The following is a 19,461-nucleotide window of genomic DNA, read 5'->3' on the forward strand; positions in this document are numbered from 1 at the left end:
ATTTGGTGCTGTCAACAATATCTAGCTACTCTAGTCAATGTAACACCATGTTTATACAATTCCTTTTTACCTGTAGTATCCACAGGTGCCTGAATTCTGTACTGTATTAATATATTAATATAAATTTCTGAGTAGTGTGGATCTGGAATACAGGATGGTTGTGCAGTATATTTCTGTCTGCCTCAACTGCGAAGCAATGTGAGGCTGCCTTTCTAGCAGATGCTGGTAAGAAGTACTGATGATGGACTTCTCTCAACAGATAGTTGTGGTCATTAATTCACACCAGTTGTGCAACTCGGATCAATCTGCTGTCACTCCATCTTCCTTTTACCAGCAGTAACACACTTCTGGGCTCACAGTGTTTCTGGCCCTGAGAGCAAGGAGTTGGTCCATGCTTTTCATACTGGGTATGCAAAAGCAAACCACTTTTCTGGCCCTCCAGAATAAATTCTGCTGAAAGCTCTTCCAGTTTCTGCAGCGTGTCCTGCAGTGTGCTGGGTGCTAAGAAAAGCAAGCCATTTTTGTGGCCCTCCAAAATAAATTCTGGAGAGCTGAAAGCTCTTCCAGGTTCTGCAGCGTGTCCTGCAGTGTGCTGGGTGCTGCACGTGCTAATGAAACAATTCAAGACTTTTCTGTTTTCTGTTGTATTTTGGGTCATTACTGTGAAACCTGTTAGCTAATATTAAGGATGATGAATCACAGCTTGGTTTAAGTGGATTTCTTCTGGAGATGTTTTATGAAAAACAAAAAAACCCAAACTTTTTTTTTTAAATGTAAAATTGAGCTTGGCAGAACACATTTTCCCCCAAGAATGGTTGTCTTTTTTCTGTATAAGTAAAAACTAAATGCAAAGAACAAAAGCCACTTTTGACTGTATTCTGGCAAAATTCCCTTTAACTTCTGGAGAGAGTTGTGCAAGTAAAGCTAGGCACTTTGAAATTACTGTATTTAAATAGGAAAAGGTCATGCACAGAGTTTTTTCTTTTTAACTTAGCTGCATTTGTTTAGCAAAGCTGTGTTACCCCATCTTAGTAAATGGAGGAAGTCTTGCTGTGGTTTTAGTTCATGATACTGAATTTAAGGGGACAGGTTTCTTGCAGAATATTAAACTTGCTTCAGTTACTTCAGAATATGTTTTCCACTTCCTTAAGAGACATATATATATATGTATATGTATGTGTGTATATATATAAAATATCTTAAAAATTGGGGTAAGGAAACATTTTAGTTAGGTTAGCATTGCAGGAATTGCATCTGATCATCAGAGTTTGACTTAAATATTTGGAGGAGTGGGTCAGAAAGTATTTACAGTCTTATGTGCTGCAGAACTTGCACCGCTGTACTGGAGCTGAGAACAGAAAGACACCTAATGCCTTATTTTTATATGCAAGTGTTTTGGTAATGAAAGTAAGGAAAGCTCTGCAAAAAGCTCCAGAATTCCTATCAACAATTTTATTATTTTTCTAGTATAGTCTTACTTAGGCAAGCCATTCAGGACTGTAATCCTTACTTTTGTCTAGTTTGTCAAGCCTTTTAAAATATGATTGATTGTAAGGTCGCTTTTAAAGTTTTGGTTGACTACTTGATTACTCCAGTTTTCTGTGAATGTAATTTCAGTTGTGAAATATCTTCAGATCAGTTTAGATGGTTTGATGCTCCTCTGTTTTGCTGTTGAGTGTTCAGTTTTAAATACTAGTGCTTAAAGTGTTATTTAATAAACAACTGCATCTGAGTTGCAATTCATGGTCCAGTCAGGAAGGTCAAAGTCTGTGTAGAAAGGCATGATCACAGCTTTCCAGGTTCCATTCAGCCAAACCTACTGGAGGGGGGGATGTTCTCCTAACTATTGCAGATATTTAGACATGTGGCAGGTACACCTGTCTGCCATCCTGACTAAAATAACCCAGCTGAGTCAGTGGAGAGCACTGGCTCTCTTCTTTCCCATTAATTTCTGTAGTTTGGACAAGACTTCTTTGTTTCAGTTCCTATCAACTGAATTTCACTAATAAGCTGGTGAGAGGAGTCCATTGATTGTACATGTGGGAGGGTCTGCATAGTAAATTAAAAACTTCTTGAGGAAATTTGAGTTTAAGCTACATTCATCTCCTCAGATATAAAATTATTTGTTGGTTTTATTAATTTTTTTTTAAATATTGTCCATCAGATGTTAGATATGACAGATAGTTTTGTAAATGTTAGGTTGTTTGTTATCAAATGAATGATATTCTTTTGTTTTACTGTAGACTAGAACCAGCTGAACGACGTAACTGTACCATGCTTCGCAATGTCCTAGGAAAAACCTTTCGATTTCTTGGGTATACTGTGCAATATGGCTGCATAGCACATTGTGCCTTTGAGTACCTTGGAGGAATTGTTGTGGTAACTTTTCATTTTCATGACATTTAAAAGAAAATAAAACTATAGTACTGAAATTGTTATATGTGATAATGCAAATATTTTGGGTTTCTTCATTTTCTTTAAAGCTTTTTCAAAGTGTGTTTAGTAAATGCCTATTTTTTTGGAGGCAGGTCCAGCCTTTACAAAAGTTATTTCTACTTCAGGCATTTGTAATTTTTGCTAAGTTATTGCTTGAGGCATCATTGAAGCAAATGGGAAACTACGATTAAGCATTTTGCAGAGAGTATGTTCTTCCAGAATGCCCGGAGTCACTAATAATGCCATAGGAAATGCTCTTTTTTCCAAGTCTGCAGATTTCTGGGTGTTTTAGGCTCCCTCCTCCCCAGGCTCTAAACCTGGCAGATACTGGACATAAGGGAGTTTGGCTGTGAGCTGCTCTTGCAGCTTCTGTGATGGTTCTCTTTCACAGAGGCTGAAGGAAGGGGTAAGCTGGCAGAGCTTTGAGTCCTGCTGCTAATCATTCCCTGCAGGTTGGGTGCTGACATGAATCCGCAGGCGCTCAGCACCCAGCGCAGGTCAGGACCAGTCCTGAGCTGTAACAGTTAGAGGCACTCCGGAGTCTGTTCACATTTCAAATGTATCAGATGTTCCTTGGAGGATCTCACTTTTTAAATTGTTCTTTACATTATACCTTTTCTAATTTATTAGCAAATATTTTGAATGTTAATATATTTTAGATAAAAGTAACTGGAAATAGTAATTTTTTCTCATTTATTTTTAATTTGCAGTGTGCTGGACCTTCAATGGAACCAACCATTCAAAATTCTGATATTGTCTTTTCGGAGAACCTTAGCCGCCACTTTTATTGCATTCGAAAGTACGCTCCTTTGTTCAGACTAGATTTTACCTTCTGTTTGCCAGAGTTTGTCGATAACCACATTCTATCCATCCTTTATTTTTCATATATTCTTCTCCTTCTAAATTGTAATTTTTCATAGATCTCCTCTTATGATGTCTGATGGAAGTTAATCAGCACATACAGCCCATCAACCAACTTGTCAGATTTGTTTAGGATATAGTCTGTGACTTTAACAGCTTTGCCCAAAAAATGGAAAAATTCCCTCTTTTTTTTTCCTTTTGCCCCCCAAACCAGCTCTCTTGTGTGAATGTCACATCTCTCCAGTTTTCTCTTACTTGCAAACCAAGCTGTAGGTACTGCTGTGCTCTGATAGGGTGTTAGGAAAGAGACCAAACGGTGTAAGTACCATTTATCAAATGTCATTTCACTCCTGTATTGTAGAGCACAGTAGGCTGAAGGCCCTCACCTATTTTGTTGTGGACTGTTTCACCGTACAATCTCATATGAATAGCCAGGAGGCAAAAGTAATATAAGTTCTTACAAACTCAGATTAGACATTTGAAGTTTCACTGAAAGAATAACATTTGGACAATAACATCTAGGAACACAGACTCTTTCCTGTATCTGTTTATCAACAGGATCAAGTTACATGGCATTCATTTCATCAGAGCATTATCAATTAAAATGTAGTCTTAAATACTTTATAAATTGTCTAAATAACAAAGAATCTTTCAAAATGTACTTAAAAAAAAAAAAAAGTTAAATTACACCCCGAGTAAAACCAAAGAAACTAAAATTGTAGATAAGAATTTTCAGCAGAAGGAAGTATCTTTAATGTACGTGAATATTTTTGGAGTATACACTTTGATGCACATGTATTCAGCCAAATAGGGTGTACTTAGAGTTCTTCTGTTTGTTTTTGTTTCTGTTTTTTCATCTCAGAGGAGATATTGTAATTGTGAAAAGCCCAAATGACCCCAAAACAAATATCTGTAAAAGAGTAATTGGCTTGGAAGGCGATAAAGTCTGCACAAGCAACCCTTCAGATTTCCTTAAGAGTCACAGCTATGTAAGTATTAGAGTTTCTTGCTTTGTAAATTAACGATTACTTAAGTAGGCCTGGTAGTCTGTAAAGGATTTGCAGTATTTGAGTATCATAATAAATCATAAAGTATGGCATTCATAAATTATTCTTTCTCCTTGTATATGTACAGTAAAATATTGTAATTTGTAAACTCTGTTTATGGCAAGCTGTCTTTCTCTGTCTTTTGTCTCTGTAGGAAGTGTAGGCAGATATTTTTGCTCTGCCCTTTGCTTAAGTCTTCTTCCCTGGAAAGATACACTCAAATTCTCTGCATAAAGTGCAGTACAGATGGCAGACTCAAGGGCTTGGTCTTAAGGCAAAACTGTTTCTGTATTTTAAACACTAAGAAGTGAAAATTTTGTCTCTGCAATAGCCCTGAGGATTTTGCTTTCAAAGTTAACACTTCTGTCACTTGTGGACTGAAAGCAGGAACTCATTCTCTGTTATGTTTTGAAGGGGAGGACAGAGCATTTAGTTTTTCCAAAAATCAAATTGTGTTACCACTTATCCAAGGAAAAAAACTAAAAAACCCCAAAAAACCAAAGGACCCCAAACCTTTCTTACCAAGTTGAAGAAATATTCGAGCTCCTACGGGAGTAGTAATTTAAATGAAATATGGATTTCCCAGAGCAGAATGACCTGAAAGGTAAACCTGTATTCTGTGTACACTGACAGAAGATGCAAACTGAGTTTCTCTGAGCATCTTGTTCCTCACTTGTCTTCGTCTTGAAAAGGAAGTTCAAGAAAGATTAGTACTTAATAGGATGTCAGCCTTTCTGGAAACCCTGAGGTAATGAAATGAATATCCAGCAGAACAATTTCTGCCCTAGGTGCAAGATTTGTTGTCTTCAATTTTAATACAAAACATAAGGAGAATGAGAGGATGAAGGATGCAGAGTCCATTTCCTGTTTTTCTTAGTTCTTACATCATAACTTGTATCTAGGAAGAGAAGTGGTCTAAGTGAAAATGCTTTTGTTTGTTAGTGCATATCTGTTTTCCTCCTATCTTTAGTGGTTGTTGAAGAGGTAGATCTTTCCATCTGTTCAGGAGACACTTCCTTTACAGAAGAGTATATTCTCAACATAGATATCTGTGCTTTATTTATAGTCCTGACTTACACTGGATTTATTCACTAGGTAAATTGTTCTTGTGGGGGTGGGAAAAAGTGACATGTGTCTGTCTTTAGGTCATTGATCAGATTCCTTATTTTAGTGAATTGCTAAGTGCTATGCATTTTTTCTCTTAATTCAGACACAAAATTCTTCAAAGCAGATGTGCAGAGAACTGACTGTTGGTTTTGTTGATACTTCCTTGAGAAGAATTAATCTGACTCAGGTTTTTGAAAAAAAAAACAACCAAACAACCAGAAAAACCAACCAAACAAAAGATTGTTGAAACTGAGGAAAGGGCTTGGCTAGGGTCCCAAAAGGCCACAAGTGCTGCCTGGGGTGTCTGCTGCCAGAGAGAGGTACAATTGCAGTTACTCCTTAAGTGAGCAAAGCCTAGAAATTGTCATGAGTTTTGTTGTTTATATTAGGCTACTAACTTCTTTTTTTAAAATGAGAAATCTCTGAGTGATACTTGAATGCAGTGACTGGTAAGTGTGTGAGGTCAGAGGATTGTTTGTTTTTATTGTGGCAAACTGCCCAGCTTTCCTTGACTACCTTGTATTCTGTTTTGGGGAGTGACAGTGAATAGTTACTGTCATGTTTGCAAACTTAGTACTGTAAACACAAAGTATCAGATGCCAGAAATATTACCAGAGTAGGTGGTTGGAACCTCTGCTTCATTCTTTGCTGCTGTTTGCCAGTTGATGGTTAGTGTTAGGAGTTAGCTGGGTACTGGAGATGGCAGAATAGCGGCAGTGCCGCGCTGAACAGCCCAGAGTGAAACTGCCTCTCAGCAGCTGCTTCTCTTGTCACCCCAAAAGGAGAATCCTTAGAGTCATGTTGGTAGGGATTGTGCTTAGTATGTGCCCACTGTGCCAGTGTTAGTGTTGGCATATTTTATAGATTTTAAGCTAAGGATTTTGTGCTTAGAAACATTATCATACATGATTCTTATTCTGAAGCCTAAGAGAATGCTAAAACAGATCCTGCTTCCAATCCTGTTTCATTCATGAATATACTTCTCAAGATGGCTTTTGTATATAGATAGGAGAATGGAGAACTCTGTGTACAATTCGCTCTCTGTAAAATTACACAGGTGAGATACTTTATTGCTGCAAACCACTGGGTAGATACCTGTAGATTAAAAAAATAAAAAAACCCAACAAACCAACCTTTCTAAGCTATAATAAAAATGAAAAAAAAAAAATCATACATAAGTGGAATAAGTTGTTCTGAAAAGAGATATTTCAGTTGAGTAGAAATGCAGTAGAGCAGTAGCATTTATGTGAAAGTCTTTATAGTGGTATAAAAATACTTTTGCTGCTAGACTTAGCTGAAGTAATACATCATATGAGAAAAATTACTTTTTTCAGAGTGGACTAAGTGTAAGGCTGTACTAAAAAAACTGTCTTTGGAGTCATTGTTGGATTACAAACTGATGGAACTAATCCCACATATCCAATTTATTGGTGTAAAATAAGCACCTGCTTAAATTAAAATTTAAGTACATAAGGAACATCTTTACTTTGGACCCTTTATGGTACATGATGCTTCATATGCTAGAGATTGGAGCTTATCTGCAAAACAATAATGAGGGAAATCTTCCTATTTACATGGCAAGTGTAATGAAATTCTTTTTTTGAGTAAGTTACTATAGTATTACAAAGTTAGGAAAATGACTTTTATTTTTAAATTGCCTTTTTACTGATATTTGGTATGGAATATGAGCATTAGGCTGGCAGTTTTGCTGGGCTCTTTTTTGGTTTTGTGCTCATTGATGGTATTTATAGATATAAGCAAGTGTATTTACTGTAATAAACATTTAAGAATGTGTAACACAGTTTTACTGTAACAGAAGCAATGTGGTATGAACCCAAAAGTTAAAAAGGTAGACCGCTAATCTTTAGTAATCTGGTATTTGGACCTTGTTTCAATTATTAAAAAAAGTCTTTACTGATTTATTCTTTAAACTGTAAGATCTAAGTAATGAGGGTTAATAAGGAAATTACTTAATCACAGAAACCCCCTGAAATGGTCTTTTAAAAAAACACCTAAAAGTTTAATTTTCATATTTAGGTTTTTGATTTCCTGTTTTTATAAGCCTTAAAACAGATCCAGGTTTATAATTCAGATTGAGTATCCTATTGTTATATTTAAATTTGGTTTAATGCCATTTACTTTAGCTTTAATTTCTTTAGTACCATATGTTCTTGTGCTGCAGCTCCTATTTACAAATCGAAAAAGTGAGGGGGTAAGTCATCAGATTAAAACAGCTTGTATGTCGTAAACCACCAATATGCTAAGCCTTTGTGTCACTTAAACAAAAGTAGTGCCTAATAATGTCACTTAATACAGCTAGAGACTGTAAATAAGGAACTGCGTTTTGCAAGTCATAGTGATAAAAAGCTGAGATACAAATCCATATCTCAGCAACACTCTCCGGTAATCAATCACAGCACACCACTAATGCTGCGAGACTGGCTGATGGGGGGGAAGTGTGTTTACCTTGTGCTAAAACGAGGTTCATTGCGGAGATGGCATCTCTGCATCCTGTGGTTAACTCCAGAGCTAACATCATTCCAAAGATAATGTGTCCTACTGTGTTTGCATATCAGAGAAGTAGTCTTACACAGAGCTATTAACTCTTAAACAGTCCTTGTCAAATGCAGTAAGAATATTATGTGGCTACTAAGAATAACATAATTCAATAACATAATGGTGTTAATGTAAGCAACACCATATCCTAATCACTAGACAGTACTACAGATTTTGGATGCACAATGTAAGATGCAGAAAAGTGGTTTGATATTTCAGAGCACTCAATACCATTGGATGGTCTCTTTAAAATATTCTAAATAGCAATTAAAAAGAAAGTTCCCAAAACACTAGTTTTTTCCTTTCACCTTAGTATCTTCATAGCTCATTTACACTCATGGTTTCGTATTTCAGTAATCTTAAGTTTTAATAGTTGCCGATCAGGAGAAATATCTTACTCTTTCTTCTTCTCTTTAGTTCTAGCATTCTAGAGGCTTCAGAGTGATCAGGAGAAATATCTTACTCTTTCTTCTTTAGTTCTAGCATTCTAGAGGCTTCAGAGAAAGTTATGCCATAATTTTAAGCAGCAGGTATGCTAACTGCTGGGAAAAGGAGGACTGATTTGGTGTATTATTTGTTTAGTTTCCAGATTTCTGCAGTTTGCAGATCCCTCTATATCCCAGTACAGAGAGTTTATGACTAGAGCTAATCTTGAATTTTCTAAGAAGTAATTTTAAATAAAAAATCTGATTTGTCAAAACTAAATTATTCAAGGGAAAAGAAACACAACCTATTTCCCAATATTTCCGTGGTTTCTTTTGCTCAAGTGGATTGGTCTTTTTACCTTCACAGTTCTGGTTTTGGTATTTCAAGAACATAGGAGTGGCATGACTTCACACAACAGCACTGGTACTGTTCACCACAGTGTATCCTCATGTCTGTGGAGTTAGGGAGGTGGGTGGGCAGACGTGGGCATGCCCGCACCATAGCTCAGGCTGAGGACAGCGGTGAGAGGCTCAGCTTAAATGAATGAGCTCCCACCAAGGTGTCTTACATCTCTTTCACAAACAGCTCGCTCTTTCCCACAGTCAGAACCAAGATGAGACAGCTGCACTTATCAGCTGGTCTTGAGTGCAGGCTACACTGGGCTTAGGGAGGGCACTGCCCAGGCTCTGACACATTGCCCTGGTTCTTCTGTTCAGCCAGTTCATTCCTGAAGGAAAACCATAATCTCCTTGTTGATTTGAGGGAAAGTTGTTTCAACATCACTTATTTCTGAATTTATAGCACTAGATGCTTTTCGTCTGTGGAGTAGAGTCTTGGCTGTACTGTCAGATCAGTTTGAACCTTCACGATTTTATGATTCTGTTATTCTTCTGCTCCAAGTTCAGTAGCAACTTCCAGGAAGCTGCTCAGGATGACGACACCAACTTGTTAAGGACTCGCTGAAGATTTTTGAGCACAAGTTTTAGTCTGCCTATATCAACTTCACATCTGAATGAAGGACCTGTTTCATTTCCCCCCCTGTTCTATAAGTATTAGCTAAGGCCTTCTGCCTGGCAGAAATGATGAGATCATGCAGAGCTGAGGCTTTTGATTAGCAGAGATTCAGGTCACACCTGATGGAGCTGGCAGATGACACTTTTAAGATTTCTTAACCCTACTCTCAGTATTTATTGGCCATTGTTGCTGTGAGGCTTGTTGGCTAGATCACTCTGTATGGGGGTGATGCCTTTGTCTGGGGTGTACCAGTGACCGTAATGAGTTTTGTGTTTTACCAGTAAGTTCCAGTTGGGGTTCGAACTTGTAGGTTTTTTGTTCTCAAACCTATACTTTAGGTGACCCTGTTACCTCACTTGTTTTCTGGAGAATAAAAGAATCAAATCCTTCTTAATGATTGCTGTGAGAAAGGTCTGTGCAAACTGCTAAGTAATCTTTGCTGGATTTGTAATCAATGTTTTCTTCCAAAATATCGGTCTGTAAATCAAGAAAGCTAGTAATGGTCTGGACTGATGAATCACAGAAATATTCTGAATTTTTCTTCAGGAGTTCCTAAATGTAGCTAGGAGATTTGTTTTTGAAGGTTTTGGCCTGTGAACATCTATAATATACAAAAATTTCAATACTGTAATGGATTAAAAAGCTTAGATAATTTTTCACTATTTAAAGCAAAGTGATTTTGTTTTCAAAAGAGAACTATTGTTTTAATAGAAAGAAAGAGGTTGTAAAAAGTGTAAAATCAGATTATTCTTCATGACAGTAGTATTTGCTCATCAAAGAAAAAGGTTGTAAAAAGTGTGTAAAATCAGTGGATTATTCTTCATGACAGTAGTATTTGCTCATAGTTTTTATTCTATTAATTTTAAGTTGGCTTTATTTTAACTGATAATATTTTTAGAAAAGGAATGATGGCTAATCTAAATTTAGGGTTGCAGACAGAGATCTTTGAAATTGGATATATAGCTTTTCAGGCTGATTCAGATCAGCATATTTAACAACATGCTCTAGATCTGAATATTAAATGAGAATATTTATTGAAGTAAACAATGCATGCAAGTGTTTGAATTATTATTTAACACAGTTGAAAACTTTCGCAACAGCCAGAAAGTGATACAGAGAGAAAGCTTCGTCATTTGACTGGCACAGATATTTCTGATGTGAAAATTCTGTGACCTTTCCCATAAAGCAGTGAGTACAGTCATCAAACCTGTTCAGTTCCAAGTAAGCAAGTGCAGGAACAGCAGTAGCTGTTTGTGCCACAATGGTTAAACCCCAAACATCCAAACAGCCAATGAATGCTCTGCCAGATTACTGTAACAGCTCCCCCGAACTGTTAATGAACAGCACTGAACCGGTATGCTTGCACAGTTCAAGAAAAATGTCTTATGAATTAAAATCCTAGTTAATATACCTTAGTTTCCTTGTAGCATATGCTACACGTCTACCATCGAAGGTTACGCTGTTTTAATATTGGTTCATAATTAATTTCAAAACTTAAAGATAGACAAGCATTCATATCTTACCTTTTAATGAATTTTCTATTAAAACAACCAATGACAATACAGGGAATGAATTCATAATATAAATATTTCATCATAGTGGATTTAATCTCTGTATAAAAAGCTGTTAGTATTTCATTGTCATCTTTTCTCATCATAATCTGGACCAAGGTAATAATGTATTCCTATTAATATGTATATTCAAACAAACTGGGCCAAGTACATTATGTCTTATTCATAAGCAGCTTAAACTGTTCAATAAGTAAAAGGAAAATGCTAAACTGCTGAGAAGTACGTATGAATTGAAGGTAAAGTCATTCTGTTATATTATTTTAAGAAGTATTAAATTCCAGATAATTCAGCCTGTTAGTGATAGATACTTAGATTGCTGATTTAAGATGTGCTATACTGTTAAAGTTCCAGTGTGGTTGCTACCATTTCATAGCTTTTTACAACACAAGAAAGGAAACATAAATGCTTATGCTGATTTTGAAAACACTGAGCTAATTAGCATTGTTGGGTTTTATATAAATGGCAACCTTGATATGAACAATATTTATGATAAGCCTACAGAAATGGTGCCTAGGGCACCATTAAAAAAGAGTATCTGTTAAGCATTATTCACTCTTGGTTCCAAATTAATAAATAAAGGATTAAGGAATAGTTACGTGAGACTTTAAGTATAGAGTGATAAAACAAACTCCCACATTTCTTTGGTGTATATTTTATCCTAACTAGATGCAATTTACTTAAATAAGGCAATTTAATCAGTATTTGGTAAATTTGTCACTTGATATTGTAGATTCTTTCATCATATTTCACTTTAATCAAGAAAGGTAACACCTGTGGTTTATTCACAAAAGCTTCTTTTGTTAAATGAACACCCGCAGGCCATGAAGCAATTACATTTGTTGCTTGTACCAAAGTAGGAGGCACTTAAATAGACCTTAGTAGGGATAGATGAGAACTTGCAGACTTTATTCTTTTGTCCAGCACTGAGATTAGTTCTTATCATAGCTCAAGAAGGAAGCCTCTGAACTGAAATGAAAAGATGGGAACGACTTAAAGTTCTTCTTAAGTTTGGAACTTTGATATTGCTGGAGGTGATGTGAATACCTGTGACCTTACCAAAGTTCAGACTTTGTCTACTCCCAGCTGATTGTACATGCTGATGTTCTTTCACAAACACAGACTGCTTGGAATTCCAAAAGGAGAGGTTGAAAGAGATTCATGTTTATAATTCTCCACTTTTTAAAAATTCCTATTTCTCCATCTTTGGCGGGGGGAGAGGTACTGAAGTCCCCCAAAATCACAAACCAAACAAACCCCCAAAACCCCACCAAAACAAAAAACCCAACCCAAACCACAAAAGCGTATTTTCATTTAGTCGGGTTTGGGGGTATTTTTGAGGCAGACAATTTAATCCGTTAATCTTATTTGCAGTATTTTAGCTTTCCAGTGTGCCAGTTAATGCAGTGCAGGAATCTCATCTCTGGGTTTTGAAGTTAGTGAGATTACTCAAAGAACAGAGTTTGGTGTCACGTAAAAAGATTAAAAGAATATAATTCTTTGTTGATTTCTCCCATACCCATTTATGTAAATTAATGTTTTATGATAGTAAGTATGCATCACATACCTGACCTGTACTTCAGCTCTGCCACTTCAGCTGTACCACTGAGTAAATGACAACAGCTCGGCAAATTTAGCCAGTTTGTGGCAGCGAATTTATCAGAGCTGAGACAGACTATGCTACTGCTACAAGATAAATTGTTCTAAATGATAATCTTGCTCTTCTGGTGTATCTGCTCCTGTACGAGAGCCCTCAGAGCCTTGGAAGGGAGAAGGGGGAAGAGTCATGTGTCTGATCAGTGTCCTGCATTCTCATGCATATAAGCTGCACCTCAGATAACCGGTTCTGCCTGAGAACTGCTGTTCCTTGGAAATAAATCCTCAGATTATCTGCACAAAACCAGAGGCACAGGGGTTGCTCAGGCTCTGCCTCTGCAGACGATCAGAGGCAGCGTGTTTTTGTGTGAACCTGCGCTGCTGTGGAATTGCTGGTTTTGCATGTGACCCGCTAGTTAGTTATGTGAAAATTCAGTTGTGGGGCTTGTGAGACTTTCACGTCTTAGTTCTGGCCCGTGTGTAAGGGAGAACTGAAACGCTGCCCAGCCCAAGTTAAACGCTTTTGGCATTCTTGTCAATATTTTTTGTATTCACAATCTTTCTGTGTGTAGGAATGGTAACTGTGATTTCAGTTCTACTTCTTACATACAATTAATTTTGTCCAAGAGGTCCGTGGCCTGTAGATACCAAACTGCAACGTTACGAATTGTCAAGCAAGTGGCTTTCCCATTGCCTTGGGTTGGCTGGCAGTAGCAGCCTATTGGTGTGTAATTAATATATTCTTACTACAAATACAAATTTTCAGTAGTGTGGGGTTACTTTTTTTTCCTTTGGTTAAAAATGTATCTTGTTCCCAGCTACTGTGCTTGCATAACTTTGAGGCATTTCAGATTGGGTCCTGACTCTGCAAAGGTTGATACTCAAAGTGAACTTTATTCAATGTGAGTAATCCCACTGAAATGAGGGATGTGGTCTAGAAATAGCTTGGTGCATAAATCCCTGAAGGATTCTGGCTTTAGCCTTTATTTAAAAGGAGTGTAAACAACCTTTTTTTTTTTTTTTTTTTTTAAATTAATGATTATGGCCTGTCACTGGTATTTGGTTTTACATTTTCATGTAATTCATGTGATTTTTATTGCTTGTCTTAATTCTAGGTTGTAGTGAAGTGCCTAGATGATGGACAGGCACCATACAAAGGTATTATACTGTATTATCTCTAGATGAATCATACATTGTGACAGTATTCTTAACAACAAATTTACAAGGTACAGGGTCCTGTCATACCTTCCATGGAGAACTACGAAAGTTACCGTAAGTGGTGATTTTCAGTGTATAGGAATATACCTTATTGGAAATGTTCCACCTGGAATGCAGACTATGAACATCTTGTCTAGACAAGTAATTATTACTAATATTAGAAGTCATAAGTGATGTGCCACAGGTGTTAAAAGAACTTTATTTTTTATAATTTTGAGTGTGGAAGAAAGATGGACCTTTAAAGGTCCCTTCCAACCCAAACCATTCTATGACTCTGTAGGGATTCTAAGGTGATGAGGCAGGGATGTGCCCTCTAACATGCCTAAAGCACCTGGCCTGGATGCCAGAGGAGTACAGGGGGGTGGCTGGGAGAAGATGCACAGGCGTGTAGGTTGGATGCTTTTGATGATTACTAGCTCTTTTTGCCACTGTTGGAGACAAACTGTTGGTTCTTAATATGTAGCTTATACGTTTGCCACAGCTCAGCAAAGCTATCCACAGATCCCAGTCTGGCAGCAGGCTGGCAGGAGCATGATTAAGCAAGAGCCTAAAAAGCTTCTTTAAAGACAAGGTTCCCAATAAGTGTTACCTGGCCGGATACCTCTAAGTACAAACAATTACACTTCAACTGCATTTTCCTTAAATGTTTGTCTGGGGGAACCTGGTTTTATTCTTAGTGTTTTACATCCGATCTTTACTACTGGAGCTGTATTTCATTTTGTTTGGTCTGTTATCCTCGAATTCTGTATATGTAGACTCTATGGTATTTGAGTCCACATGGCTTATTTCTCAAACATTAATGTCAATACTGCTCAAACTCTTGAGTTAATTTGAAATTAGTTTTTTAAAAATTGTGTTTCTATATTTTTTCCTCAGAATTGCGGGGATAGTAATGTTTCAAATGCATATTTGGTTTTGGAAAAATGTATGTTAACTTAAAGTCCATGTTAAATATTGTCTAGATTGAGAGTATGTTGCTACTTTCAAATTTTCAGCCTGGTTTAGAATTTTAGAAACAAAAACAGATAAGAAAAATAATGAAGTATTTTGTTTAGTAACTTGTAAGAGTTTATCTATATCTGAAATATTTTTTACAAAAAATATCAAAATAGCGTTGTATATTCCAAGTGGAAATCTTAGCTTAAGATGCATAATAGCAACTTTTTATGTATGAAAGCTTTATACTCTTATTTAGGTAATTAATACAGCTATGTTGCTATTTCTTATTTTGTCATTACGTCAGTCAGTGAATGCCATGAATCTATGGTATGTAATATAGTTAATGCATAATATATATACGCAATGAAAGGTCTTTGTCATATAGTATAAGGTCACCATCATTAATTTTCAAATTATAAAAAGGGATTTGCTGTTTTGTGATCATCATTATTGCAATATAATGTGTTGTGGATTCTGCCTACACATAGAATGAACTGTGATCTTAATTAGAACTTTGACAAGCCTACTCCGATAAAATGATGAGATTATTCGTAATTGATGTCACAATCAATTACCAGTTAGTTCATCATGAATCTACTAACAGGTCTAGCCTTGGTGCTGGCCCCAGGATGTTGATGAGTGTGTGGCTGCCCTGTTCATGCTGTTACTGCGACAGGAGGGCAGATTTTCAGTCAACATCCTAATGACCTCTTTTGAAGTCTATTAAATTAATGACCCTGTCACATTGGTCTAACCTCTTACATCTTCATTTTGGATTTTTTGTTGCAAACCATTGTTTTTTGAGCACATGATAGAACAGATACTTTGGAGCACTCCTCATCTCTCCAAATCTAGCACTGTGTCTTACCAGATTCAATAAGAAATCAGTTCATTATACAGTCATGAAATACAGAGTACAGAGATCAGAAAATATATTGTAAGGCAAACTACTGTTTAATACCATTCTATTCTGTTTTCTTTTTACATTTCAATCTTGCTTAATCATAGGTGCCTAAAGGACATGTTTGGTTAGAAGGTGATAATCTCAGGAATTCTACAGATTCCAGGTGCTATGGACCTGTTCCTTACGGACTGATAAGAGGACGCATTTGTTTTAAGGTATATAAATTTATAGTATCTAAAAATAATTGCATTCATACATTTTCAGTGCTTGGGTGTTAGGTATGAAAACTGACCTCCTGAACTGTCTAGCCAAAGCAAATGTAAAGGAAAGCTTGAACACAGTGTAAAAGGATAAATATACAATGGTGGGGTTGTTTTTGAGGGCAGACTTACTTTTTGAGCAGCATTCTTTGAGCAGTCATTGCCTCTGAAAACTTGAGTGAATTATTCTGCAAGCAAATCCAAAGCTGATCCAAACACAAACATACAGACACACATATACACCCTACCACACGGACATACATGGAGGAAAAGGTCATCTCTCTGGGACTTCTAAACCTACTTTAGACACGTAGACTGGCCTTGCTGCTTTTTCAACTGTGTCTGTGAAAAAGCCTTAACAGTAAAGTCAAATCTGTGCCACAGTAATTGTCCACCACATTTTTACTTAAAAAAAATGCTTTAAATTAATATTTTATTGTATAAACCTCCATGGTTCCTTCTCCTGTTTCAACAATTCTACTGCTTTATTTCACACTAAATTACTTTTTCATATTATCTGCATTATTAATTTACTCATTTACCAAGAAGAACAAAGACCATTTCCTCTCCATAAAAAGTTTAATCTAAGGAACAAGGGAATATGTCTTCTAGACTTAGGCACCAGCTTTTAGAAAGCTAGATTTAAAATGGTGCCATTCAGAACAATAAAAAAAGGTTTTGAAAACTCTCTTCCATATATTGCAACACGTCCACAAAAACATCACTTGGCACAGCTGTATTACGTGCCCAGGGGAGATTAGATTTTTCCAATTTAACAAAGTTTTATATACTTAATTTACAGTTTTTAGAAACACAATTTGGGACTTTTCAAAAAACCTTGCATTTATTGACCATAATCACTAATTTCTTACTAAACCTCAAATAACATGTCTCAGCCCTACCAGTGTTTTGTCTGACCTCTGTTCTTTCTGGATAGCATTTGCTTTGAGTTCTTCCCTAGTATTGAGGGAAGGTGTTCCTTCTCTGTATTGTTCACCTTACCATGTACACCAGAGGAAAAAATGCTGATTTTAAATAGGGGTATTATTATGACCCAAGTTTTAGCTTGAATTATTAACTGCTAAAATACAAATGGTGCCAGTATGCTGACAGCTCTCTTTAATAAGAATGTTTTTAGTAATCCTACTGAAAAAAAAAAGTAATCAAACTGATGTACTAGTATTGAAAAGGGCACTGTTAGCAAATAACTTAGATATTAAGAACCTGTGTAGGTAGACAGCCATAATTTTTCACAATATCCCTCCACAGCAATAAATTTGTGTCCAGTTTGTACCCCACCAAGGAAGATATTTGAGAGACTTTAATGAAGTACCTGACAGGACTGAACCCTATATTTAGCAAGCAGTACAGTCTATAAAATGAATGGAACTTACACACAGATATTACATATTGAAAAAAATACTTTAGAACTCCAGAATATTGTCTGTTTAAAACACAGTATGCAATCACTTAATACTTACAGTAATTATTGAACCAAGTTTTATAGCCCTTGTTTTATGATGGTGCATAGGGTAGTGATTATTAACGTTTTAATGAGATTTAAGTATATGGTGCCTAACAAAAGCAAAAATGAGTTTATTCTTCAAATGAGTGTTTATAGTTTGGGTTGTTTATGGTAATTCACATTAGAATACAGTGATCTTGCTCTTGTGTGTTGCTGTTGAACATTACAGTGAAAGGCAGCAGAGTACAGCTACTCCACATGGTGGTAGCTAATTAGTAGACCGCTGGCCAAGAAACCTGTATATGATTTTCAGTGTAGTCTACTAGAGGTTTGGCTTCTCTTTCATGAAACATCTTTTACTGCCTTGAGAGGAAGCTGATGTGGCTTTATCTTAAAGTGGATTTTGGAGAAGCAGAGCTTAACAGTACCTGTGAATGCTAATTTACATTTTTAGTAATGGATGCAAAGAACTGTATGTAATTTGGAAGTAATGGATTTCAACAGAAGAGAGTGAGTTTGTACCAAGTTTGTTTAGGCAACCTGTTCTTGGCAAAACATAAATGTTATCTGTAGCTTAACTGTGAAGTTTAGACTAAAGATTCTTGGGCAATGTTGATGCACCAGTTTTTAACCCATACAGAAATAATGATATTTGATTATATTTACCCCTTTTCCTCCCTGCCACCATATCAACTGCCACTCTGAGAGACAAGTTCCTTTCGTAAAAAGGCCACTGAAATCAAAGTAGCTGCAAATTCAGTAAAAGCCCAGGGAGTCCCACATTGACAGAACTCATGCTTCATCCTGTCCTAGATAGGCTATCCTGCATTCCCTGGACTTGGGCTCCATGTCAAAAATAGACTTGTAGTGCATCTTCAAAAGAGCTGGTCAGCCCCATTTATCACCCATCCATCAGATCAGATCTATGTAGGCCAAACCAAACAAGGCAAGGGGAAATAGCTGCTCATTGGACTGGCCAGTTTGAACAAATAAGTCATAGTCAACTTCTGTCATAGCTTTAAAAAGACTTGGGAATTACTACACACAGTGGCATGTCTTTGTTCCACATAGGCTTCTTCCATCTCCTTTCCAACCAGGAGTATTGTTTCTCACATTTTCTCCTGCATAGAGACTCGATAAAACATCATTTTCATTCTAACTCTACCTCTAAGATTACTGTGATGAATTTGAAACTAAATTGCCAAAAAAAAATTTAAACCAAATTTGATTACTTTCACTGAAAGAAAGTCAAGTTGCAATAGGTGTGATTTGAGTTGCCTGAAATGAGATTTGTGCTGTTGTGAATGGCATTCTGTTGTTGGTTTGTATCTCTATGTATTTGTGTGGAACTTAAAATAGCTCACTGGCTAATACGCGTATAGGGGACAAGACATGACCTGTGTTATTTCTGTATATCAGATGTTCTTCATGCTCTTCCCTAACTGCACATGCCAAAAAAGACATGTATTTTCTAAGATCCTTGCACAAGAGAGCTGTGAGCCCTGTTCAGATCCACAGAACCTGAGGTCCTGAGAATGACTCATACTTCTGTCTTCCTGAGGGCCCAGGAACAATCCAGCTGATGACAACTTAGCACAGTGCTGCAAGGGGACTGACAGAGGCAAGTCTAGGGAGCTTCTAGCAGTGCACGGTCCCAGCCTAGTAGTAAGTTGATTCTATGTCTTGCTTTGCCCATCCTGTCATTGTCTCTACTGCTGGGGACAAGTCATGGGGTTTGAAATATTGAACCTTGGCACTCTGCTTCTTCTCTTAAACTGAGAAATTACTTTTCACTCCACACAGAAAGCAGCAAAGGCTCCTTCTATGTTGTAGATGTTTCATGAACTCGGTTAAAGAGTGAGCTGCTGTTCCTGGAAGGTGACTGCACACCTTCCTTAAGATCACATGCTAAGGAAAAAATGAGCAAGATAAACATCACACTAACAGATGCTTTGGGAACAGGGTAGTGCATCATCTTTCTCTGTCTAGGTGGCTTCATCTTGAGCAGGGGCTGTGAGGTTTTTATGGGATTAGAGCCACAGAAGGGCATTCATTCTTCATCATC

At 36.8% G+C, this 19,461-nt stretch overlaps 1 protein-coding gene across 1 annotated transcript in view; it reads left to right on the forward strand.

The window, feature by feature from the left end:
• Positions 1-2,245: 2,245 nt before the first annotated feature.
• Positions 2,246-19,461, forward strand: part of IMMP1L (inner mitochondrial membrane peptidase subunit 1) — an 18,275-nt gene continuing 1,059 nt past the window's right edge. Inside the window, exons 1-4 of the mRNA XM_010163944.1 lie at positions 2,246-2,379; positions 3,147-3,235; positions 4,160-4,286; positions 15,776-15,886. Coding sequence (XP_010162246.1) covers positions 2,275-2,379; positions 3,147-3,235; positions 4,160-4,286; positions 15,776-15,886 — 432 coding nt within the window. The 5' untranslated portion in view covers positions 2,246-2,274. The remainder of the gene's footprint in view (positions 2,380-3,146; positions 3,236-4,159; positions 4,287-15,775; positions 15,887-19,461) is intronic.

The sequence above is a fragment of the Antrostomus carolinensis genome, unplaced genomic scaffold, assembly GCF_000700745.2.
Source record: "Antrostomus carolinensis isolate BGI_N321 unplaced genomic scaffold, ASM70074v2 scaffold5553, whole genome shotgun sequence".
Lineage (NCBI taxonomy): Eukaryota > Metazoa > Chordata > Aves > Caprimulgiformes > Caprimulgidae > Antrostomus > Antrostomus carolinensis.